Below are 25,538 nucleotides of genomic sequence, written 5' to 3'. Positions count from 1 at the left end.
TCCGGAGTCGAGGCGAACAGCAAGACGTCATCTGTGAAGGCCGCGGAGTTGATCTGGCAGCCGAGAAGGAATTCTACCGGGTTAAAGCATGAGCTTTTAGTGCAGGGCCGTGAGCTGCATGGTCGAGGGAGTAGAATGGCTTCTGCACGTCCAGCGACGCCATGTAAACAGAGCGACGGGAGTGAGGCACTTAGACAAGGATCAGGTCGAGGAGGAAGGTGTTTCCCAGCATCCCATCCCGACGGATGAACGCCCGATGACGTCCGTCCAGAGCACTCAGCCGCAACAGCCGCGAGTCTAGGGCCTTGTGAAAGGCCCGAGCGAGCAACGAGAGGACAGTGATCGGACGGAAATAAGCAGGGGATGCTGCGCGGCCATATTGGGAGTCAGAGAGGTCCTCACGCGAAGGAGATTGGAGGGAAGGGCTCTGGATTGGAGGACAAGGTTTAGGAGTTTCTCCATGACCTCCCTCAGCAAATGGCGAAGCTGGATGAGAGTGAGCCCATTCGGACCTGCATTCGGCAGCAACGAGGCAGTGGTGTCCTCAGTGGCGATCGAAGCCCACAGTGTTCCAAAGTCCAGCAGACCCGAATGTAGCAGGAGTCGATCATTGACGAGGCCAGGGACGGAGGTCGGCCTCTTAGTGAAGAGGTCGGCCCGGCCCCAAAGTCCACTAGGTTTGCGATGTCCAGTGCCTGCTGCAACAGTATCCCGTCGAGGAGGAACGCTCACACGCCAGACGCAGTTTCAGCAGAAGGCTTCTGGGCAGCGTGCGAACTCCCATCTTCTCTGCATACGTTTCTGCAAGGGAGGCCCCAAATTAGGCTGCCACTTAGGTGGTTGGGGCGAAGACTTCTTCCCCGTCTGATCCTTCTTGCTGCCGACAGCTTCTAGATAACTTCGGGCGGAGTCCCTGGCCCCAACGCCACCAGGTCGTGAAGGGCCGCGAACTTCCAGGCGAGGCAGGAAGCCACGCGAGATGCTCCCAGATGCGGGTATCGACTGTGGACGAAGATGGAAGTGCGTCCTCTTCTACATCGGGCTGCAGAGAAGCGCCCTACGCCGGCGGCGAACCTCCTCTTGGCGGCTGCTCCTTGGCTAGGGCTGCGATAAAGGCTGCAACCTGCTCCCTGCTTCTTGTCAAAATTTGTTTTTCCTTGCTTATGTTTGTTTGTCAATTATTGTTGTTTATGTTTTACTTATTAATTAGATTAAGTATTTTTATAACTTCCAAGAATCTGCAAGCCTTTCTATTTTGTAACATTCACTACTAGTGAATAAAGACTGCATTAAATAGCAAGCACGCGGAGTCAGTATTGGTTTTGAGGTCGCTAACATCTTGGCAAAAATTTCCGGAAAATGACATGTGAAGATCAAAGTAGGAATCATTTAAGCAGTTATATCGAGGGGTGTGTTTTTTGATGTACGTGTACTGTACGAAGATTCCTGAGAAGATGAGATGAGAAACAGTGCGTTTCGTGTTGAGCAGAAATAATTACGGAACCAGTTGTCGTCTCATGCTCACTCATAACCATTACTGACTCCTCGCGCTCGCTATTTAAAGCTATCTTTATTCATTAGTAGTGAATGTTACAAAAGAGAAAACCTTGCAAACTTTTGCCAAGATGTTAGCTAACTCAAAACCATTACTGATTCCGCGCGCTCGCTACGACAAGCATTGTCGGCGCCACACGGCAGTACCCCAGCTGCCAGAAAACACGCGTAGCAGTAATGAAAACTTTAAAAGTAAGCCTCATCGACTAGCGCAGGCTTCCTCAGAGTATACAAGTGTTAATGATGCTGTGCTGTTACTACTTACTAAGACATCTTCCAACTGCCGCATTATACTAATAGCAACAAATGTTTGTTTTGACATTGCTGTAGCAATATGACGTTAACAGCTCTAAGCAATTTAAAGATACAAGAGGCGTTCAGTAAGTAATGCAACAAATTGTTTTTCTGTAACCAGGTTGGTTGCAATAAATCATATTATTCCCCACTCCTTTGGCTACAAAACCCTTCTTTTCAACACAATCCCAGGTCAATGAGACGGCCTTACGCCACCTTACTGAGAGGGCCCTTGTACCCATATGGTACGACTCTACAGGTCGATGTCGGAGCCAACGTATTGCTGCATCAATAACCTCCCCATTATCCACGTACACCTCCCCGTAGAGTGCATCCTTCATTGGGCCAGACAGATGGAAGTCGGAGAGTGCTAGATCCGGTCTGTAGGGTTTTTGTTCCCGGTTCGAAGTGATGAACCCTTCTTTCATAGCCTGTGACAATGTTCGACAAAAATTGTCACGATCAGCCTCGCAACGCGCAATCAATCCCGTACGGATGGTCTTTCGTTGCTCTTTATCGTCTCCTGTTATGCGGTGAGGAACCCAGCGGGAACACACCTTTGAGTACCCGCCACTGGTGGACTAGTGTGTCAGCACTACCAACAGAGACGTCCAGTTGTGCAGCGACATATTTGGTTGCGATCTGACGGTGACGTCGAATGAGAGTGTCTGCAAGTTTCAACATTACAGGAGTCACAACTGTGTGCAGTGGGCCGGCACGCGGGAGCTCGAACAGGTCTGTACGATGTTGTTGCGATGACGGCAGACGCCTCACCCGTCGACAAACCGTGCTTTTATTCACTGCTAGGCCTCCGCAAGACATTCTTCGAGTGCCTGTGAATATCCGCGATTCTCTAGTTTTCTGCCAAAAGAAACTCAATGACAGCTCTGTGCTGAGAAAGTACCGCCATTACCGATGTCAATTTTGAAGGTTACGTTTAGCGTCGCCACCTATCATAACTTCATGAAACTATAGGGGCTGAAGTGGGAATATTCCACGATGTCGAACAACTAATGTTCACATTTTTCAACCGAAATTGGCCGAGAAAAAAATATTACATTACTACTGAATGCCCCTCGTAAAACAGAGCTGGTCATTAAAATGGCAACAGGAGGAAGAATAGCAAATAACAAAATTTTAATTATTATGCATATGCAGTACAGCAGACTGAGTATATGATTAAGTTTGTAAGTGATTTAATTGTACACAGAGCTCGATATTTCGTATCCAGAGGTGCCATGTCTAGCAGCAACAATGACTCTAACCCGGCTGGGTAGCGAGTCTACATGAGCTTAGAAGACAGGAGTGGGTACGTCAATTCATGCTGCTTCATCGTTATGCCAGATCCTCAGTGGCTGGCGACTGGCGCCAGTCAGTCGGAAGTGTAATTGATTAATTTGTTCTTACATTGCAAAGATAAAATTGTATAATACCATTACAGTTATTCTACGGGCACCGTTGCGTGATTTTCGATTCTCAACTTTACAATGAATTGAGGCACGGAATGCCTCTTAACTTTTAGTCATCTTCTTCTGTCTAGCAAAATGTAGGGATTCTCTTTTGTATTACGTTATTTCAAATAATAACCGTTCAATCTTTCGACCAACTTTGTTTTATGGAAGCGAAAGCTGGGTGGATTCAGGTTACCTTGTCAATAAGGTTGAGGTAGCTACGATGATTGCAGGTAATAGTAAATGGGAACAATGGCAGGAGGGTGTCCACAACGAGGAAATCAAAGAAAAAACTGGGAATGAACTCTATAGTTGTTGCAGTCAGGGCGAACAGGCTTAGATGGTGGGGTCATGTTACACGCATGGGAGAAGCAAGGTTTCCCAAGAGACTCAAGGTTTCAGCAGTAGAGGGTAGGAGGAGTCGGGGTAGACCAAGGAGAAGGTACCTGGATTCGGTTAAGAATGATTTTAAAGTAATAGGCTTAACATCAGAAGAGGCACCAATGTTAGCACTGAATAGGGGATCATGGAGGAATTTTATAAGGGGGACTGTGCTCCAGACTGAACGCTGAAAGGCATAATCAGTCTTAAATGATGATGATGATGATGATAGCTATACATGTCAGCAGCTCGTGGTCCCATTGGTTAGCGTTGGTGACTATCACGGCGCCCTGGGTTCGATTCCCCGCCGATTCGGGGATTTTCCCCGCTGGGAGCTGGATGTGTGTGTGTTTTGTCCTCACCATCATTTCATCATCGACACGCAAGTCGCGTAAGTGGCGTCGAATAAAAAGAATTTCACAAGGCAGCCGAATATCCCAGGTGGGGTATCCCGGCCAATAATGCCATACACACATTTCATTTCATTCCATAATCATAAATATAAATATTGATTTTATACTAATCACTTGAGATCCTTTTGCCAATGCAAAGTCCTGAAATTCTTTGTGTTTCAGTTTTGAGAAGCGACTGGTTTGGTGACCTGTCGATTTGCCCACCATCCGCCCGCTATTCCTGCAGATTTACACTCTACATAAAAAAATATCGAATTGTGCAAACTAAATTTCTTCTCACAAAGTCAGATCAGCGTCCTTTTTTTTCTTTTTTTAAATGCAACATATTTTGTAGCATTATACTTCATACACTGACGGAAAAATATCGCAATACCAAGAGTGGGTTGTGCGACATAAATGAAAGTTGGTAGACGTGTTTCTACATCTGAAAGATTTCGCATCAGTCGGATAAGAGTGGCGTTAGTAGCGCCACTCTGAGGATGCAAATGAGGTTTGCTTTAAATACAGGCTGTAACGGTCTTGTACAGAAAACAGATGGCAGCTATAAGAGTCGAGGGACATGAAAGGGAAGCCGTGGTTGGGAAGGGAGTGAGACAGGGTTGTAGCCTATCCCCGATGTTATTCAATCTGTATATTGAGCAAGCAGTGAAGGAAACAAAAGAAAAATTCGGAGTAGGTACTAAAATCCATGGAGAAGAAATAAAAACTTTGAGATTAGCCGATGACATTGTAATTCTGTCAGAGACAGCAAAGGACTTGGAAGAGCAGTTGAACGGAATGGATAGTGTCTTGAAAGGAGGATATAAGACGAACATCAACAAAAGCAAAACGAGGATAATGATGTAGTCGAATTAAGTCGGGTGATGCTAAGGGAATTAGATTAGGAAATGAGACACTTAAAGTAGTAAAGGAGTTTTGCTATTTGGGGAGCAAAATAACCGATGTTTACAAAAACAGACATAATGTCTTATGGGATAACAGCAATCAGTGATTTTATAATGTTACTTAAAATCCGTCTTGATTGCAAATTTTTTTTTTATTTTTTATTCATATGACCGGTTTCGGTTCATTCAGAACCATCTTCAGATCTGGTATTTCAGTTACAGGAATAACCCGTCCAAATCCAGCAAACGTAGCAACATTTTTCTTCTTTTATTTTGAATATGATTCTTTTCAGAAGCCATGAGCCGATGTTTTCCGTGGATGTATACCAGGTATATGGATAGGTACCAGGTATAAGGATACAGTAGGTAATGGAAGCCACTGAATTAAAGACACATAATGTGTATCGACAGGAAATGTAGCTTGTAAATGAAAAGCATCATGACAATCTCTCCTTTGGTAAAACATTGCGGATTAGTCCCACATTCGGACCTCCAGGAGGGGATTATCAAAGGGCAGGTGATAATGAGAAAAAGATTGAAAACCGACGAAAGGGTGACATTCTAAGATTCAGAACGTGTAATGTCACAAGTCTGAACGAGTTAGGGAAGCTAGAAAATACGTATAATGAAATGCAAAGCGTAAATTGGCAGATAGTGCGTGTCAGTGAAGCGAAAGGGAAAAAGAGATAAGTATATCTGGGCAGAGGGATACAGAGTAATTTCAACAGTAGAAGAAAATGACGTAACGGGAGTAGATTCGTCATGAATAGGAAGGCAGGCAGAGAGTAGCTACAGTGAAGAGTTCACTGGCAGGATTGTTATCATCACGATCGACAGCAAACCATCATCGACAACAATAGTTCACGTATTCGTGTGCACGTCACAAGTAGAAACTAAAGATGTAGAGAAAGTGTTTGCGGACTTTGAATGGGTAATTCAATATGTACAGGTAGAGGAAAATATAATAATCATACCGGACTGGAACGCTGTAGTAGGAGAGGAAACAGAAGACAGGAGTTACAGAAGAATATGAGCTCTGTAGAAGGCAGACGTAGGTACAGTGAAATAAGGGTTCGGTAGAAGGCGATGATGAATACTACAGCAGACAGTTCAGTTAAAGAGAAAAGGACATTTCTAAAAAGGACAAACACAGAAGTTGGAGACATAAATAAGACAAAGGAAATTGTGAAGAAACCTCGGATAACAGAATTCCTTCAATTGTCGAAGAACGAAGAAATTAAAAACTGCTCCGGTAAAGTCAGGAACACAGAAATATAAATCACTTAGGAGCTAATAAACAGGAAGTGCAGGAAAGATAAAGCAAAGTGACTGAAAGCAAAATGTGAAGAAATCGAAAAAGAAATGGTTCTCGGAATAAAAAGTAATAACAACCTTCGGTGAAACTGAAGACATGGACGTCAACATTGAGTGTGCAAGAGAGGTTCTACTGTTAACTGCAGAGGAGAGAGTAAGCAGATAGAAAGAGTAAACAGAAGATATTTACGACGGGGGAGGAACTGTCCGATGGCGTCACAGAATAAGAAATCGGAGTTTATGTGGCAGAGGGATGACACAACACTAAAAGCAGAGTATAACAGAGCTTTTGAGATCTTGTGGTAAAATAATGTGGAAAGCATAAATACCATTCCTTCAGAATTTCTGAAGCAAATGGGAGTCGTGACACGTGTTGAACTACTACTTTTCCAAATCAGTATTCGTTATTTGCGGCCAGGCAAGCCAGAAGGCTACCTACCACATTTCCCATGACAAAAACCTCTGTTCTGGTACAGGAGTGAGCTCAGTTGCCATAGACCAGGTCCTGCCACTTGTTGCCAGGACAGGAACATTTTCAACATAGCATGCAAAAAGGGCTGGAACGCTGCAGTGGTGACATTGATTACGGTATACCAGGACCTGGCGCTGTTCTGCTTCTGTGGTAGACGTCTACAAAAGCAATGTACTGCCATAAAAAGTTGGTAAAGTGACCATAAATACCACCTGCCTCAGCCATGAAGCTTCTGTCGCCAAGCGGAGCTTACATAGCGAAGTACTCGTCGCCAGTCATAGAGCAAAGGTGAGTCACCTCATCTCAGCTAGAACTAGATGATGCCTCTGACGACCGCGTCTAGACCTGATGCTGGCGACAACTGAACTCAAACCACCCATAGTCCACACTTGAGTGTCTCCTGCACAGCACTGTGAGATGCTGGCTGTCGCTGCAATTGCACCTAATTCCGTGACCAGTCTATACTGGAATTTTCTGCCACTGTGTGCTTGGCGTCAGCAGGTCTAACACGGTTCTGTGCCGCCAGATTGCTGACTTTGCATCTTCTGTAACTGCCAAGACTGGCTGTAGTCTTCCTGCCAGTGACCGTCTGCGGCTGCTGCGTGCTGAGCCAGGCAAGTGCTGATGCTCAGGGGCAGCACGCGCCGCTTGGCCTCCGAATAAATCCCCTCATTATTTTCAGTACCTTATGTTTCCACGACGAGTGAGGTACTGATTCTTCATACCTGTTGCACTGTCTACAAATCTGCGCGGTCTTGATTATCTTTTACCAGATCAGCAACACACGTGTTCGTGCTGTGCCTTAGACACGTGGAAGACTGTTGCACTTTTTGTGTAGAATCTATGAGACTGAATGCAGACATATTGTCAGACATTCGGGTATTATAATCCACACAGTCCCAAAGCTAATTAAAGCAGTTAAGTGTGAAAACTATCGGACGTTCATTTTAATAGGTGATGAATCAAAGTTACTAGCTGTAGTAATATACAGAAGAATGGAAGAGAAAATTGAGGGTCTTTAGAAGATGATCCGTTAGGCTCTGGGAAAGGTAAATGCAACAGAGAGGCAGTTCTGACGTTGCAGTTGATAATGGATGCAAGACTTAAGAAAAATCGGAACACCTTTGCAGGGTTTGTCGACCTAGGTAAAAGCACCATAGAGCCATTTCTGTCATTGAAGTTGATAATGGAAGCAAGACTTAAGAAAAGTGAGAAGACCTTTGTACCGTTAGGCGTGCGACATCTTTGGCAACCTACTACCGATTAGTCTCTGTACGTCCATCTTTTCACAGATGGTTGCGGTACTTCGGCTGTTCCGCATAGAATGTCAAATCAAACGCCTTTCAGCCGTCTAAATTTCAGATTGTTATTTTATTAGGCTACCAGTTTCGGCGATATATTTCGCCGTCTTCCGGCCCCCTGACCAACGTTTAGGAAGATCCACACCTCTGGTCCAGTCAAAATATGGGCCAGCATTCAGTTACTGGTATACGTAGATTTTTGAGACAGCGACAGTCGGCAGGTCATGTTCGAAATGACTGCTGTCTCAAAAACATACAGATACCAGCCATTGAACGCTGGCCCCTACTTTGACTGGACCAGAGATGGCAATCTTCCTACACGTCGGTCAGGGGCCCTGAAGATGGCGTAATATATCACCGAAACTGGTTACTCAATAAAAAACAATTTGGAAATATAGACGGCTTAAAGGTGTTTGATTTGACATTCTGTACTGTCTATTACATCTGCCCTACGTTTGTCTCTGGCCCGTTGCTGGGAGAGGAGAGGACGGCTGCCCGCTAGAGGTCGCGTAAGCTGCGACGGGTGCGGATATAGCAGCGTGCTTGGTTAGCTATGGGGAAGCAACTTGCTGGCAACAGTGAGCAGTTGGAGGTCCGTGTTTATCAAAGACGTGTGGGCTGGAAAGCTACGGCCTGGCCTTAGGAGTGTTACTGGAGCCACTGTGTCGGTTGGAGTTTAACTGTCAGCTACTTGACCGTTAAAGGAATCGAGCCTGCCCGGGAAAGATTGCGAGAGCATATTGTGGACTATATGGTGAAGCCTTTTTGTAATGACACTAATTTTGCTGGTAACCTATGTGTGAGCTACCACAGCCTGGTTCCTTTCGAGCCTATTTCATATTTTTTTCATTCCTACAATCACCGTTGTGAGCTAAAGGTGCTCATTTGTATTTTGATGCTCGGCCGTGTTCGGCAGATTTTCTGGACACATATTCGCGATTTGTGACGAACGTGTATTAGATTTAAAATTTTGCTGTCCGCTCGCCACGTTTCTGAGCAGCTTGTTTGTGTGCTCAAGACGTGCTATCTGTCATATCATCCTGTAGTTTAACTATTTTTTGCTTATGCCGTGATTGCCTAGCCTTCTTTAAAATGTCTCGTTTTTTATTAAATAGTGTTTAGGTACTTAATGTTAAGGTGAACTTTAAACTACCTATCTAACGTATTATATAGTGCCTAGAATTTTATGAAAATAGCGTTTATTCATTGCTTTCCAGCCTTTAATTGATTTCATTATAATAGTGATAGAGTTTAGCTCTTGCTCAATAGGCTTGATAGTTGGCATCCAGTATCTTATCATAATACTGTTTAACACTTTCAGTGCTTGTGAAGCTTGGTTCACGCATTGGTTTTATATTTAATTAGAACAGTACTTAATTATGTCTATATGTGTGCATTACTGGAGACATTAGCCGTTATTTAATGCACTGTTTATGTATGGATTCCTTGTATGTCATTATTTAATGCATTATTTATCAGGAGCCTCCCTGTATTCCATTATTTAATGCATTGTTTATCAGGGGGCTCACTGTGCGCTTTCGTCGACCTGGTGGGATTCACCATTTGTGGAAAGGACAGCAATTTTGCTTAGACATACGGCCACCTGATTACATCAAGTCCGCATTACCTATCATTTGCTATTTTACGAACTAGTCGCCCACGTGATAATTATCTTGTCATTTGTTTATTTACCGTTGCTGCCACTGGGCTCAGTTGATCTCGAAAACAGAGCACAGCTGTGGTCGAAATTGTTAATCATGTGAAATAGAGTTTATCGTCTTGTGTTCAAAGCACCAAACCGTCATGCCAATTGATGGACCTCCATGACTATGACATACGCTTATTGGAAACGTCTCTTCTCCTCGGAGTCTGGAAGCATGGTTACGCCCATTGTGATGCGTTACACATAATCTATACTCGTCTGGAGAGACAACATTGTGTCACTCCGGTGTCGCATTCTTGTCTGTCTCTCTCTGTTGCATAGTCAAGGGGAGCCACCAAAATTGTCGCCGTGTTGGCAGCCCGTAGTGCTCCAGATATTGTCTCGTCGTCTGTCTTGCTACAAACAAGCCCAACAAAATGTGTGTGAAATCTTATGGGACTTAACTACTAAGGTCATCAGTCCCTAAGCTTACACGCTACTTGACCTAAATTATCCTAAGGACAAACATACACACCCATGCCCGAGGGAGGACTCGAACCTCCGCCAGGACCAGCCGCACAGTCCATGTCTACAGCGCCTTAGACCGCTAGGCAAATCCCGCGCGGCAAACAAGCCAGTTTCCTGACTCACGTTACGTCATGTGGCTGTACAATCTTGCACGGCACAGCGAATAATGCCTGTCTTCGCGGGCTCTAGTAACATGGAACCACTGAGAACATAACTGATCAGCCAGAATATTATAACCACCTACCTAATAGCCACTATGTCCACCTTTGGCGTCGTGGCATGGAAGCAACGAAGCCTTGATAGGTCGCTGGAAGGAGTTGGTACCACATCTTCACACGCAAGTCACCTAATTCCCGTAAATTCTGTGGGGGGGAGGAGGGGGGGGGGGCGTGGGGCCATGAGCTCTGACACCACGATATCAATCACATCCCAGATGTGTTCGATCTGGCTAGCTGTGGCGCCAGCACATCATCTGCAACTCGCCACTGTGTTTCTCGAGCCACTCCACCACATTCCTGGCCTTGTGACATGGCGTATTATTTTGTTGAAAGATGCCACAGCTGTCAGGAAACATGATCGTCATGAAGGGGCGTACATGGTCTGTAACCAGTGTACGATACTCCTTGGACGTCACAGTGCCTTGCACGAGCTCCACACGACCCATGGATTCCCACTTGAATGTTTCCCAAAGCATAATGGAGCCGCCACCAGCTTGCATCCATCCCGCAGTACAGGTGTCAAGGAGCAGTTCCCCTAAAAGACAACGAATCCGCCTCCTCCCATCGACACGATGAAGAGGGCACCGGGTTTCATCAGACGATGCAACGCTCTGCCAGGGCGCCAACATCCAGTGCCGATGGTCACGTGGCCATTTCAGTCGTAGTTGCCGATGTCGTGGTGTTAACACTGGCACATGCATGGGCCGTCGGCTGCGGGGCCCATCGTTAGGAGTGTTCGGTGCACTGTGTGTTGTCCTCTGCCCAGCACTAAACTCTGATGTTAGTTCCGTCACAGTTCGCCACCTGTCCTGTATTACCACTATGTCCAGCCTACGACGTCCGACATCTGTAATGAGGGATGGCTGCCCAACCCTACGACGTCTGGACGTGTTGAAGACACTCACTACAGCACTCCTCGAACACACGACAAGCCGTGCAGTTTCCGAAATGCTCTTGTCAAATGTCCGGACCATCACAGTGTGCCCTCGGTTAAAGTAAGATAGTTCACGCACCTTCCCCATTCATACACCGACAACAAGCTCACTGCTGCTATATTCACCATGGGTGTGTCTTATTAGCAGTCATTCCGCGCCCTGGACGGGTTTATAATGTTCTGGCTGATCAGTGTACACAGTGTTAAGTGTGGCTGATCTGTCCCCACTGATTCGATATTCGCATGACAGTTGTGGAGATCCAACACAGGCTGCAGTATCACAGAACGGCAAACCAAGACTCAATTCGGCCACTATCCTACCGCTGACGAATTCCGGCGTTTCTCCTCCTAACGCGAGGCATAACATATCTTCTGAAAGAGACAATCATATGCATAATCAACCAAGTAATACACCCAATTCATGACAGTTTATCGTTTGATACGTGCAGCCTTCATGGTGATCCAATTTTAACTATCAATACTGTATTAAGTACTGGCATTAGATGACTGCCCAATAAATCTATCCTCATGCAACGATTTTACCATATAAAAAGACTAACATATATTATGAGCTTTCTTTTTCCACAATCTGACGTTAGATTGAAGTATTTCTTGTATTGTTACTCCGTACCGCTAAACTGTTATCCACTAAAACATGAAATATCAAACTCAAGTTGCAAGTACTTCATTAATGAAGTATCTTTTAGTGAATGCCTTAACCAATTAAGCTGTGAACGCTTACCTGAGCTCCTTCTGCCCCTCAGGGCTAATGTCAGCTATGTAGATGTTGGCAACAGCCATGAGGTTCATCATGCCGCCGCTGAAGGTGGTCACTACAGACGGCAGCAGGAGCCACTCTGGCGCTAGATCTCTAATCGCAGACAGCCCAGAGAACAGACTGTACGCGATAGTGTTCCCTGCAATTAGTTACGATTTTCAGTTTCTGTCAGACGTAAATAACGATACGAATGGATAGTTTTTAAGGAGGTGGCACTCATACCACGAACTACTAAAAATGAAAGAGTATTGTCTTTCAAATGTAGAGGTCCTTCGCATCTGTCTACACAGCGACACTCTGCAATTGTTGGAAACATTTGTAGCCATAGAACAAAGGTGCCTGCAGACCTTAGTAATTTCAACTGTCACGAAGAATGATGAGGAGTGGCAAATGCGAGCTGTTCATTGCGTTATACTTGATAGTGAGATACGTCGTAGTGGCACAGCGTTTTTATCACACTCACACAATTCTCAACAAATACTAAATACTTCTAGAAATAAAGAATAGGGCTCTTTTTGTGTCAGTGTATGTCAGTAGTGAACTCTAGAAGTTGGTACTGGTGTGAAGGGACGTCAGTTCAGTAAGCATGGGTGAATGGTGAGAGACTCGTGCTCTTGACATACCAGCAAAGGACCAGAGAAAGATGGGCCGCCGGTCGAACTTGTCGCTCCAACTGCCGATGAAAAGCGACACAGTGGCGGGCACGATTCCTTCGATGATAGCCTTCCAGGTGAGAAGCGTGCTGGAGTAGGTGCGGTCCTCGTTGGTGCACATGTTGGGGTCTCTGGAGCCGCACACTCGCTCCAGGAAGAGCCCACTGGCCACCCACTGAGTCACGACGTAGGAGAACATGAACAGCAGGACAAGCGGCTCCACCGTCGGACGGATGCGCCACCACTTCACTGCAACACGAAGCTCTCGTCATCACTTGCTCGTTCGCTGCTTCACCTCGCGTAAACAACTGCATTCTCTGGACCTCTTCTGAGTGGGTAGCACGGCCCCAACACATTTTAAGAATGACATGGTTTCCACGAGGCTGTTATTTTAAAATAGTACTTTATTAAGAGCTACTAGCTACACATGTGGTGGAACTACAAATAATTCTCCATATTCCAAGGTCGCCCATATTAACGACCGTGGTATACCTATCTGTATGTGGTATGTGATTTCTTTTGTTTATAAAATGAAGGCTTTCACGACCGGATGACCTTGCTGCTGGTAAACTTCTTGGGGTATAAGGTCGTGGTCCAAGAAAGTTTTCTGTTCGTAACGTTTCGTCTAGAACTGCACTGGACTTCAGAGGCATTACTCCTCTGTTGAGTCGGCAAGACTGTGCTCTGTCTTCGAGATCAACTGAGCCCAGTGGCAGCAACAGTAAATAAACAAATGACAAGATAATTATCACATAGGTGACTAGTATGTAAAATATCAAATGATAGGTAATGCGGAGTTGAAGAAATCAGTTGGCCGTATGTCTAAGCAAAATTGCTGTCATTTAAAATCGTTTGGTGAATCCCACCAGATCGACCGAAGCGCACAGTAAGTCCCCTAATAAATAATGCATTAAATAATGGCACACAGGGATGAGCAACGCCTCTGAAGATGTCCAGCTGCAGTTCACACAAAATCTTACCAACAAAAGAGTTTCGTTGACCACGACCTTACACCACGAAAGGTTTACCAGCAGCAATTTCTGTACATCACTCCGTATGAAGATGATGAATCTACATCTGTTTTGCCTTAATTATGAGCAAGGTTCGAAAGTAGCTAGTTGTGCTTAACGAAGCATTGTTTTAAAACAACAGCCTGGTGGAAAAGACGCCGTTCTTCAACGTTGCATTCTCGCCAGCAAGTGTGCAATCTTCACATCGCCGCCTACAGCGCAGACGCAATGTCTCTGAAACCAATATCTGCATTACCGCCAACAAAAATTGCAATATCAGGAAAAGCAAAAAGCGCCAAGTTGGTGTGAAGTGTGCTACATGCTTAGATATGCAAACAATTAACATTTCAATGCAGCCGCATAAAACAGGCAGAAGCATCGTCAAATACGTTTTATATATGTATAAACACACTACTGACCATTAAAATTACTACACCACGAAGATGACGTGCTACAGACGCGAAATTTAACCGACAGGAAGGAGATGCTGTGATATGCAAATGATTAGCTTTTCAGAGTTTTCACGCAAGGTTGGCGCCGGTGGCGACACCTACAACGCGCTGACATGAGGAAAGTTTCCAACCAATTTCTCATACACAAACAGCAGTTGACCGGGTTGTCTAGTGAAACGTTGTTGTGATGCCTCGTGTAAGGAGGAGAAACGCGTACCATCACGTTTCCGACTTTGATAAAGGTTAGATTGTAGCCTATCGCGATTGCGGTTTATCGTATCGTGACATTGCTGCTCGCGTAGGTCGAAATCCAATGACTGTTAGCACAATATGGAATCGGTGGGTTCAGGAGGGTAACACGGATGCCGTGCTGGATCCAAACGGCCTCGTATCACTAGCAGTCGAGATGACAGGCATCTTATCCGCATGGCTGTAACGGTTCGTGCAGCCACCTCTCGATCCCTGAGTCAACAGATGGGGACGTTTGCAAGACAACAACCATCTGCACGAACAGTCTGACGACTTTTGTAGCAGCATGGACTATCAGCTCGGAGACCATGGCTGCGGTTACCCTAGACACTGCATCACAGACAGGAGTTCCTGCGATGGTGTACTCAACGACAAACCTGGATGCACGAATGGCAAAACGTCATTTTTTCGGATGAATCCAGGTTCTGTTTACAGCATCATGATGGTCGCATCCGTGTTTGGCGACATCGCGGTGAACGCACATTGGAAGCATGTAATCGTCATCGCCATACTGACGTATCACCTGGCGTGATGGTATGGGGTGCTATTGGTTACACGTCTCAGTCACCTCTTGTTCGCAATGACAGCACTTTGAACAGTGGACGTTACATTTCAGATGTGTTTCGACCCGTGGCTCTACCCTTCATTCGATCATTGCGAAACCCTATATTTCAGCAGGATAATGCACGCCAGCATGTTGCAGGTCCTAGACGGGCCTTTCTGGATACAGAAAATGTTAGCCTGCTGCCCAGGCCAGCACATTCTCCAGATCTCTCACCATCTGAAAACGTCTGGTCAGTGGTGGCCGAGCAACTGGCTCGTCACAATACGCGTCACTACTCTTGATGAACTGTGGTATCGTGTTGAAGCAGCATGGGCAGCTGTACCTGTACACACCATCCAAGCTCTGTTTGACTCAATGCCCAGGTGTATCAAGGCCGTTATTACGGCCAGAGGTGGTGGTTCTGGGTTCTGATTTCTCAGGATATAAGCACCCAAATTGCGTAAAAATGTAATCACCTGTCAGTTGTGGTATAATATATTTGTCCAATGATTACCCGTTTATCATTTGCGTTTCTTCTTGGTGTTGCAATTTTAATGGCCAGTAGTGTATGACGTTCGCAGCTGGTTTCTCATTCAGGCATCACATTTGAATATTGGTTATCTGTGAAAAGATGGTGTGAGAATAGGTAACTACTACCAGCACGTTTCGGAATTTGACAATAGCAGGATCGTGCCTTAACGACGCTGTGGTTCATCGTTCTGGCGTACTGTTGCCTGCCTGTCGGAATCCCGCGACTGTCATTCGAATATGGAATCGATGGGTTCCGAAGGGCCAGCCTCAACGCCATGCAAGACATCAACGGCTCCACGCATCTATCGCGTGAAAGAACAGACGTAAGTATTCGCTCGGCCGTGCAGGAGCGCGCAGCCACATCTCGTACCTCGACTCAGGAATGGACTTGCTTGTATCAAGACAAGTATCCACGTAAACAGTGCCACGCTGCCAAGAGCACCACAGATTAGCAGCACAGCGACCAGTGCTGAGGCTGCCCTTGACTCGGTAGGTGAGAGAGGCGCGAAGACCGTGGTACAGCCACCGACGACAAAGGACAGAGGAGTGGCACCAAGTTCTCTCTTCTGACAAGTCCCGCTTGTGTATGCAGACTCCAGGGAGAAGAGACATTGCCCTCGTAGCATTCGTCAGTGTCATATGGGAACTGCACCTGGCGTGATGGTACGAGGCGCCGGTGATGAGTCTATAAAATGACCTCTGCTTCGAATAGCCAGTATATATAGTAGCTGCATTTTTGACACGTTAAGGTGAATGGATGCGCCCTGTGTTTGAGGTCTCTGTGGCGTTATCTTTCAACACCACAGCGTCTGAGCGCACGTTTTCTGTGCTGCCCTGGACTACCTTGATACAGAGGGAGTTCGACAATTTCTCTGGCCAGCACATTCTCTAGATATCTCACCCATGAAACAGCCTGGTCATAGATCACTGGCACGCTCGTTAGCCACTGCGATTATTTCACTCTGAAACAGAGCTGAAGCGACATGGAATGGCGTCCTTATATCTGTCATTCGAGCTCAGGTCGACTCGTTGTCCAGCCACAGTAAAGTCACTGTTGCTGCCAGAAGTAGCACTTTGTGGACAGAACTTCGCCCCCTGTATAACCCGTATCACCTACAAATTTAATAATGTGTTCATTTAGCTATATTGTACATTTCGTTACTTCCTATTTTTCCCGAACCTGAAATTTTGGTGGCCAACAGTGTAATAACTGGCTTGCTCTGTGCTTGTCAGTGTTTTCTCTTTTTGTGATCGAAAATGACACAAAGTTAAGGTACTTACTCCACACAGAGTCCGATACACGAATTGCCTTCTTGATAATGCTAATATACATTGTTTTATAGTGGAAACTACACATTGCTTTGACAGAACTATATGACGTACTCCAACTTTATCAGAATTAATTAATGCACATTCTTGATAGTCAGCAATGATTGATTTTTTAGTCGAAGGTTGTTGAATACCATTCGCTCTGCTTAATTCAGTTTGTTTTTGAGTCGAGGTTGCGTTAGCTTTACCTCTGAGTTCAATGAAGTGTTTAATAATCTCAGCATATAATTTGTTTTTCAGTGAACCCATTTTTTTCATTAACACGTTTATTTTTGGTGAAACCAAAGCGTCAAACCATCTAAATTTTTCACTTCCAGTAACATCATACTTTACATACATAACGTACATAACATATTTAACATATATAACATCATAAATACATATTTAAGGTAGCTACGTGATATATTATACTGTCTGCATTTGAAAAACCCCATTTTCACGTTTTTTGCTACTAATTTTTTCAGTTAGACATAATGAAAATTTACAAGATTCTTCTTAGAGATATGAAGCCATTTCCACAGCTACGAGTATGTCAAAAACAATATTATGTTTACTTAAGTCAACAGCAATTAAATTTTCTTTAATGAAGACTCTGTTCTTGGAATTAGGTCTAGTAAATAAAGCAGCAGCTCCATATACACTTCTCACTGCTTTACTAACTTCATTTCTTTGCTTTCAAGTTCGTTCTGCGTAGTTTCACCAAAAAAAACACTATTGTTCGTAAGCTTGAAGAAATTCTTATTAAAATGATTTTTATCTTATTTTTATCCATTTTCCATCGTCTCTTAATTCCTTCAAATCACGTGGAAGTGTATTCTGTGTTTGCCAGTAAATCACAGGCACTTTGTTTTTTGCCATAGGCGTTTCACTTCTTTCATTTGTCAACCATCTTCAGTAGCCTGTAATCCAATGCGTTGTGTAGTAGTTACAAATATGTTACTACGTAATAGTTTCTCTTGTTATTCAATTGTTTTTCAGCTTAGAAACAATTTTTTTAGCACAAGTTTCATGGAATTAAATTATCATTTGGTGTTACTTTCGATTCCTGATGCTGTTATTCCATGTGTGCCGTCCTGGGGATGTATTCAGTCGGTGCTCCAGCTGGCCGATTTTCGGTATTTTCCGACCACATTCATTTCAACACTTAAATTCCACTTTACACTGCTTATTGAATGTGTGTGCTTAGAGTGATTCCAGCTGTCGTTCTGAGTTTATCCTGCCTCTTTTGTTTGCGTTGTGGTATCTAAATGTAGTTTCATATTTTTTCGTTTGTGTGTGTGTGTGTGTGTGTGTGTGTGTGTGTGTGGGCGCGCGCGTATTATGATGTGTGTGAATGTGTTACTCTGTGTGAGTGGATTGAACTTCCTTATTTATTTGTGTGTGTGTGTGTGTGTGTGTGTGTGTGTGTGTGTGTGTGTGTGTGTGAGAGAGAGAGAGAGAGAGAGAGAGAGAGAGAGGGAGAATTTTCTTATTTTGTCTGGTTATGTTTTACTTTTCTGTTTCTTACTGTTTTGGTGGCTAACATAATCACTGAGATATTGCTTGCATTGAGTAGGTCATTAATTACTTTCTTACTCATTGCAAGGGATCTTTGTGTACGAAAGTTTTCCTTTAATGTCAAAAGTTTTTTTTGTTGTGACTGTTCACTCTAATAATTTTCATCTCTTTGTCAGATGATTCGTGTACTTCTTTTATCAGGTGATCAGCAACATTCCAACAGGTATAAACCTGCTCCTGGGCTTTATCTGTTTTGCCTGTTTCTGTTTGTAAATGTTATATGTTAATATCTGTATCTACTTTCATCCAAGAAGCTTGACAGGATGACAATATCTTCTGAGTGTTGCTTTGAATAAAATTGTTATGTAGACATCATTTTAAATTATCTATAGCGAGTAAAATTATCGTTATCGTTTTCAGAGAAATCAGTTTTTTGGAACTTCTGGCTCGATTGACGGTGATACCATTTTCACTGAGCATAGGTAGATCAGATTGAAGATTAGAAGATTTTCTGGACATCCGGACGCGCTTCTAATGTGTGTTCTACATCCAAATTATCTAGCATTGTCATTACATCAAAACTTTGCACCACTTCTGGAGGCAGCCTTGCAAACTAGTTAGGTGTTGCATTTCTCGTGACCTGTAAATGCTATTTACATCAAAATATATTACATAAGATTTATCAGAGCTTTTTATCACAGTGTGACCTGAGTCTCCTGTTTCCTGCAGTATGCCTATGAGAACAGTGAACAAGACCGTCCCTGATGACGGTCCGACAAATTGTAATTGTTATACATTTATGAACCAAAGCATTATGACCACTGCTAACGGCGAGATTGAGTGTCTTTCTGGGAGATATCTGGTACTACATTCGCCTGGAAACCTATGAAGGACCTGTCGAATCCATGCCATGCAGAATCACTGCTGTACAGCATTCTAAAGGAAGACCAATGTGCTTTTAAGCAGGTGGTCATAATATTTTGGCTCATCAGCGTGTGTCCATAACAAACGACATTAGTAATTTTCTGCATAACAGCCCGCAACAGAACAAATGAAGTGGCAGATTGAACTAGAAAAATTTCGCACCTTTATCGAAAAAAATCTAACAGCTGCGGTTTTCTAACGGAAATGAAAGTAATCTCCTAATGTTTAATAAATGTCTGGATGGGGAGACATTGATGATGAATGACAGTCGTTGAAAATTAGATCGAAATAAATTCGCTGAATGCGAGTAATTTGTGGTGTAGCTGTATTACGTAAGGATGCTCTACCTATTGGTGACACATGAAAATTTGTAACTGACCGGGACTCAAACCTGAGAGTTTTTTATCTATCGATAAAATGGCAATGATTCCTATGTCTCTTATCACATCGTTTCAATCGTTCCTTGCAGATGAGTCAATTTTGTGCTACTGTAAATGCTACTACCTCTTCGAGATTAAGATTCATATGTTTGTTTCGCAACAACAAATATTCTTTGTGAGTTCAGCAATCAGATACAGCACCTCTATGGATGCATTTTAGTACAGTAAGTGCCAGCATTTGTCTTGTATCTGATTCAGTCCTTCCTTCGTTAACAACTGAGAAGGACTACAGAAAACTGTCCATATCAATTTATGAATGAATGTGATATGTACACTCGACAGCAAAAAAAGTGGGTCATGCCTGAATTCCAACGTGTAGGCTGCACCTGAATGTATGCAACCAACATAGCATATCTGTGTTGCACATCGTCGCAACCCTCCACAGTACAGTCATTGTAAGATACACAATGGGTAGTGCTAGAGACTACTAGAGAACGCTGGTCTTTATGTCAGTCCGTCCAGATGTAAAGTAACAACACGACAGTACACAAGAGATCAGATAATCCTTAACGTTTGTAAACTAAACTTAATTACAATAAGTGACATTTCAAACGTTATGGGACAACTAATTTTGTCACATAAATCGTTCAGTAATCCTTGGGCACAATTAAATATTTGAGACAGTATATGGGTTTATAAAGCTGTATGGCAATTGGAAACACGTTCTTTGCTGTCTAAAAGGTTTACCCAACACATGCTGAACGTCGTTCAACGTTCAACGGGGAATGGTTTCGCATCAACTTCATGTAATACTAAGCAGTTAAGAGAAAACTTGATTAACGGCGGCAAGCACTCTATGGAAATCCCAACATTAACAGCGAATCACAAGTAATATCATTGTTCACATTACTCATCACCAGTTACTTGTACACAAAGTTGTACTTTAAATGACTTGACCAACGTCTTCATTCTGGATCCGGATGCAAACCTAGAACATAAAGCCATTGTTAACCAAGCAAAGCTTAGTGCCTTATCGAGACTAGATCACTACGCAGAAAGAGACGTCAAATATTGATTTGCACCAGTATCAGTTATCAATTCTCAACTTGAACGTAAATGACGATAATGTTTGTATGAAACTAGGAACCCTTACATGACAATTACCTTCTTGGCGATTAACCTCAAAAGACGTTGTATATTGTTGCATTGTCAAGGAACAGAGGATGCACATGTTCAAAATTGAAATGCCATCATGTAATGCTGGTGACAGGGATGCGAACCCAGCACCTAATCGGTTTGTTGAATAAGTACGTAAAATCGGAATGTAGATATCGCAGTTTGTCACCAGTAGTGAGGTTGGAACCTTAAATGACACTGAAGTTGTATTGCCTGACCGGGATTCGAACCCGGCGCCTACCGCCGTCGTTGTCTAACCAGGAAAAGACGAGAAATGTCCAATGTTGGTCCATTGGTCCACCACTAGCGAAATACGCGCATGTTTAACTAGAAATAAGGCGACGAAAACGTCTGTGCTGACTGAGAGTCGAACGCCGCACACATGGTTACGAAGACACGTTAATAATCAAATTCGTATTCAGTAGTAGCTAGGAGTAGCATATTTAGTTGCAAATCTTAACGCCTTTCTCATCCCTAGTAACGTGTTGCCTAATATCTGCGATATCATGGTGTTAATTTACAAGTGGACTGACTGCCGTAAAGAACAATATTCTCTAGTAGTCGTGTATCATTGAGATGTAAATGAAGTGCCTCAGCAGAGAGTAATTTTCGTCGTGCAGCACGTATTATTTCAGGGACACTGAGTACATGTTATAAGTGCACAAAACGTGTATTATATACTACGTATATACTATTATTTGGAGAAGCTGCCTCCAAACCTGTTTATTTTTACATTCCACTTAGTTGCTGTGGTTGAATACACGTTTTCTTAAGGCTACATCTAATGCAGAGAGCTTACAAGAAAGAATAGTTTCCTGCGTCATGCTATTGCTAGCTAGGTGAAATACTTTGTGGTAGCTATGTTTAAAATGAATGTATTTTTGAACTTATTGTTCGTCAAATATTTGAATGAATAGCCAACAGTAGGTGTGCCTGCACATGTTATAGCATAATAGCTGTAGCAGCGTTAGTTTAACTACAGACTTGGGTAGGTTAGGTGTAACTTTCGATCTTTCAAGGGTTGATCGTGGCCTTGCGGCCCGGGTCTGTAATAGCCGCGGCTCGCGATCTACGGGCCAGCCAGGCTAGCCGAGGCAAGACAGAAGTGAGCGAGCTGGCGGTGGCGTTGGTGGGCCAACAGCCCGGGACGAGCCAGCACGGCTGCGCCGCGTGCCTCTGCATCTGCCGCTCCGTTTGACGTAAATATGTTTACCTTCTCTCCTTGCATCAGTATAAGAGCGGCAAGACGATCCGCCGTGAAACAAGAGCTCAGCGAAGACAACGTTTTATACCGGCTAGCATTTGCGGAGCTCCATCTAAGGGCGTCGTGGAACAACGTCATTTTCACTGATGAGAAGGTGTTTTCCACTAGTAACGACGGTCCACGAATCGTTTACAGGCCGCAAGGGACTCGCCATCTACCCGAATATGTAACCACGACGAGAAGAAGAGGCCGGCTATCTGTTACCTGCTGGGGTTGAATTTCTGCGAGAGGGGCGGGAATTCTTCACAGGATAGAAGGAACTCTGGACAGCGTGCAGTATTCCCACATATTGGAAAATGTGATGCTTCCGTCAGTGCGAATGCTGTACGAAGAAGGGGACGTCACATTGCAAAAGGACCATTCTCCCATTCATGAGTCTGCATTTGTTCAGCAGCGGCTCTCCACGATTGGCATCAACGTCATGGACTGGCTGCGACGGGCGGCTAATATGAACCCCATGGAAAACATGTGGGCTGAGGTCGCCAGAACATTAACAGAGAACTGGCCACGAAACCAACCAACTACTGCGTACGCTCTTTGGGACTGCGTCCTGGAAGCCTGGGAGGAAGTTGCTTCTCCAGGCTGTTACGTCCGACTGCTTATACATTCTATGCCAAGACGCATGACAAAAGTACAAAATAATGAAGGATTCTGGATAAAATATTAGAGTCCTTAAAATGTTTTGTTATGTCTTCTTTTTCGTCATTTTTCCTCATTGGGAGATAGTGGAAGGTCGTGTGGCAACAGAAAAGATAAAAATTGGGTTAGTTTTCCTTTGAGTTGCCTTTTTAATTCAAGTCCGTTTCTTTTGAATATACAGTTTGTTAAATATTCTATTTACATTTCATTTATACCCTGTCTAGATACTTACAAACTAATCAGCATAGATGGACTCTGTCACAGTAGTTTTTGTTATTTCAAATACATTTCTCTCTTCCCCTCTATCCATGAATACACCCTCCGTCTTCGACACAATACGCAAACGATTTCATATTATGTTTACTCGTTGTTAATATCACCTCTATTCTCTCTCACACTCTCTTTCTCTGACACTGTCACCCCAAGTGCCCTTCTATTCCATTCCCCCAAAACTTTATAAACAAATCTAGTGGTTTCCATTGACGCTACATTTTCTCTTTTAATTGCTGCTGTCTTTACTCTCTATCATTCCTCTCAACAACTATGAAACCGTATTCTTTGATCGCCTTCCCTATAACCCATTCTTCGTTCTGAAAACAGTATTTCCTTATCTCTTGGTCGTAAGATAAAACGAACTGTGGCACACATCTAAGTAAGCAATACTTTGCAAGCATTTCACGCTTATATTTTGCACTTCCGCACTTCTGTCCATTCCCAGATCCCGCCCTTCTTCCTGTTATCCGTCCCTTGACATCTGCATCTACATCTAAATGAATACCCTGCAGTTCACAATTATGTGCTTGGCAGGGTGTTCTGTGGTCTGGTGAATTGATCTTGTATTGATGTGTAAAACGTGTAGGTTCACATCTCACGTCAGGCGTACATTTTTAATACACACACAAGTAACTCTCCTTCACCCCTAGTAACGCCAAGTGCAGAACGCCAGTAAGCTCCGTAGTTCTATATCCGCAGTATAGATAACATCCCTTCGCTACCGACTGGGGCACAGCGGCATTCGTTTGAGCTGTCACAGATGGAGAAACCCCGGAAGGCAGAGACTGTCACCAGCAAGCCGTCGTAAACTAGAAAACGTATTTCACTTAATGAAACTGAGACGTTGAAAACTGTGGTGCTGGACTGGGTTTCGAATTCGATTTCAATGTGTTCCCCAAGATTGCAAACTCTTCTAGGCCTCCTCGAAAGACACCTATCTGGTTTCGAATCCTGATCAGCACAAAATATTCATTATTTCATTTCAAGCCCTAGCATGTGCACTCCGAACTACTAGTGAAACATAGTTGCATTTTCAACGTCTCTTCGTGCGTTGTCAGCTGTAACGTGTTCGTTTCAACTCACAGCCACATGATGAGCTTTTTATCACAACATTACAAGATCAAACGCTTCCTTACATCTTTTCAAGTTCAAACATTCCTCTCCATCCTACTGGCGAAAACGGATTTGGGTTTGACGTTGTGTTCGTTGTGATCACCGATGACGATATGTTGTGGATTCAACTTCTAGCCGGCAGAGTATTTTCCATCACATCATTGAAAGTACAAACATGCTACTCCAAGCTATTATTGGAAAAGAATTGGATAGTTAAAGTGTCTTCATGACCACGTGTGCGGGGTTTGAATTCCATTCAGCACAGAACTTTTCGTCGCCTGATGTCTAGCTAACGTGCGCACATCTCGCTACTGGTGTACGAACAACAGCTATTTATCGGCTGTTCCTGGCTAGAAAACGACGGCGCTAGATGCTGGGTTCGAATCCCAATCAAGCAAAAACAATTCGATCGTCATGTAAGGTTCGAACATCTCGCTATTGATGAAAACATTTGATATTTAACTTCTGATTTTACGTACTTCGTTAACAATCCGATTAGGTGCTGGGTCCTCATCCCTGTCACAAGCTTCACATGATGGAATTTCAATTTTAAACATGAGCATACCTTGTTCCTTGTGAATGACACCATATTAATCGTCGTTGGGGGTAGTTCCTAGGAAGGTAACTCTTATGACAGGATTCCCAGTTCAGTACAAACATTGTCGTCATTTATTTTCAGGATCTGAATTGATAACTGATACTGGTGCAAACGTCTATATTTCACGTCTCATTATGCCTAGTGATCGGGTCTCAATAAGGCACAAACAAAGCTTAGCTTAGTTAGCAATGGCTATAGGTGATGGGTTTGAATCCATGTCCAGAACGAAGACGTTGGTCATGTTCTTTAAAGTTCAAATTTGTGTACACATAGCTGTTGATGTGTTACGAGAACAATGATATTACTGGTGATTCGCTGTTAATGTTGAGGTTTCTGTAGAGTGCTTGTTGCTGTTAATGGCGTTTTTTTACTAGTTCGTCCAAAATCCAGTTTCCAGAGCAACTAGCCGTCGAGCGACGTTCAACACGTGGATGGAAAACCTTTTTGAAAGTGAAAAACTTTTCCCAATTGCCGTACAGCTTTGTAACTCCATATATTGTCTCAAGTATTTAACTTTGACTAAGGATTACTGTACTATGTATGTAAAATAATCCATTTTCTCAGAACGTTTGGATTGTCACTTGTTGTAATTAAGGTTAGTTTATGAGTGTTATGGCGTGTCTCATCGCTAAGAACGTGTTTTCTAATATGTTTTGTATGAAGATATTAGTTGACGCTTTGACTGGCTGCCATAAAGACCTTTGGTCTCTAGTAGTCTCTTGCGGTACCCATTGTGTGTGGT

General features: G+C 43.7%; 1 protein-coding gene across 1 annotated transcript in view; it reads right to left on the bottom strand.

Annotated features, from left to right (window-relative positions):
* Positions 1–25,538, bottom strand: part of LOC126162530 (proton-coupled folate transporter-like) — an 81,943-nt gene that overhangs the window by 36,678 nt on the left and 19,727 nt on the right. The window contains exons 3-4 of the mRNA XM_049919105.1: positions 12,788–13,066; positions 12,129–12,303 (exon numbers count right to left, since the gene is read on the bottom strand). Of these exons, the coding sequence (XP_049775062.1) occupies positions 12,129–12,303; positions 12,788–13,066 (454 nt within the window). The remainder of the gene's footprint in view (positions 1–12,128; positions 12,304–12,787; positions 13,067–25,538) is intronic.

This window comes from Schistocerca cancellata, chromosome 1 (assembly GCF_023864275.1).
Source record: "Schistocerca cancellata isolate TAMUIC-IGC-003103 chromosome 1, iqSchCanc2.1, whole genome shotgun sequence".
Lineage (NCBI taxonomy): Eukaryota > Metazoa > Arthropoda > Insecta > Orthoptera > Acrididae > Schistocerca > Schistocerca cancellata.
Note: the sequence above shows the minus strand (reverse complement) of the source record. Positions and strands in the feature narration are given on the sequence as shown.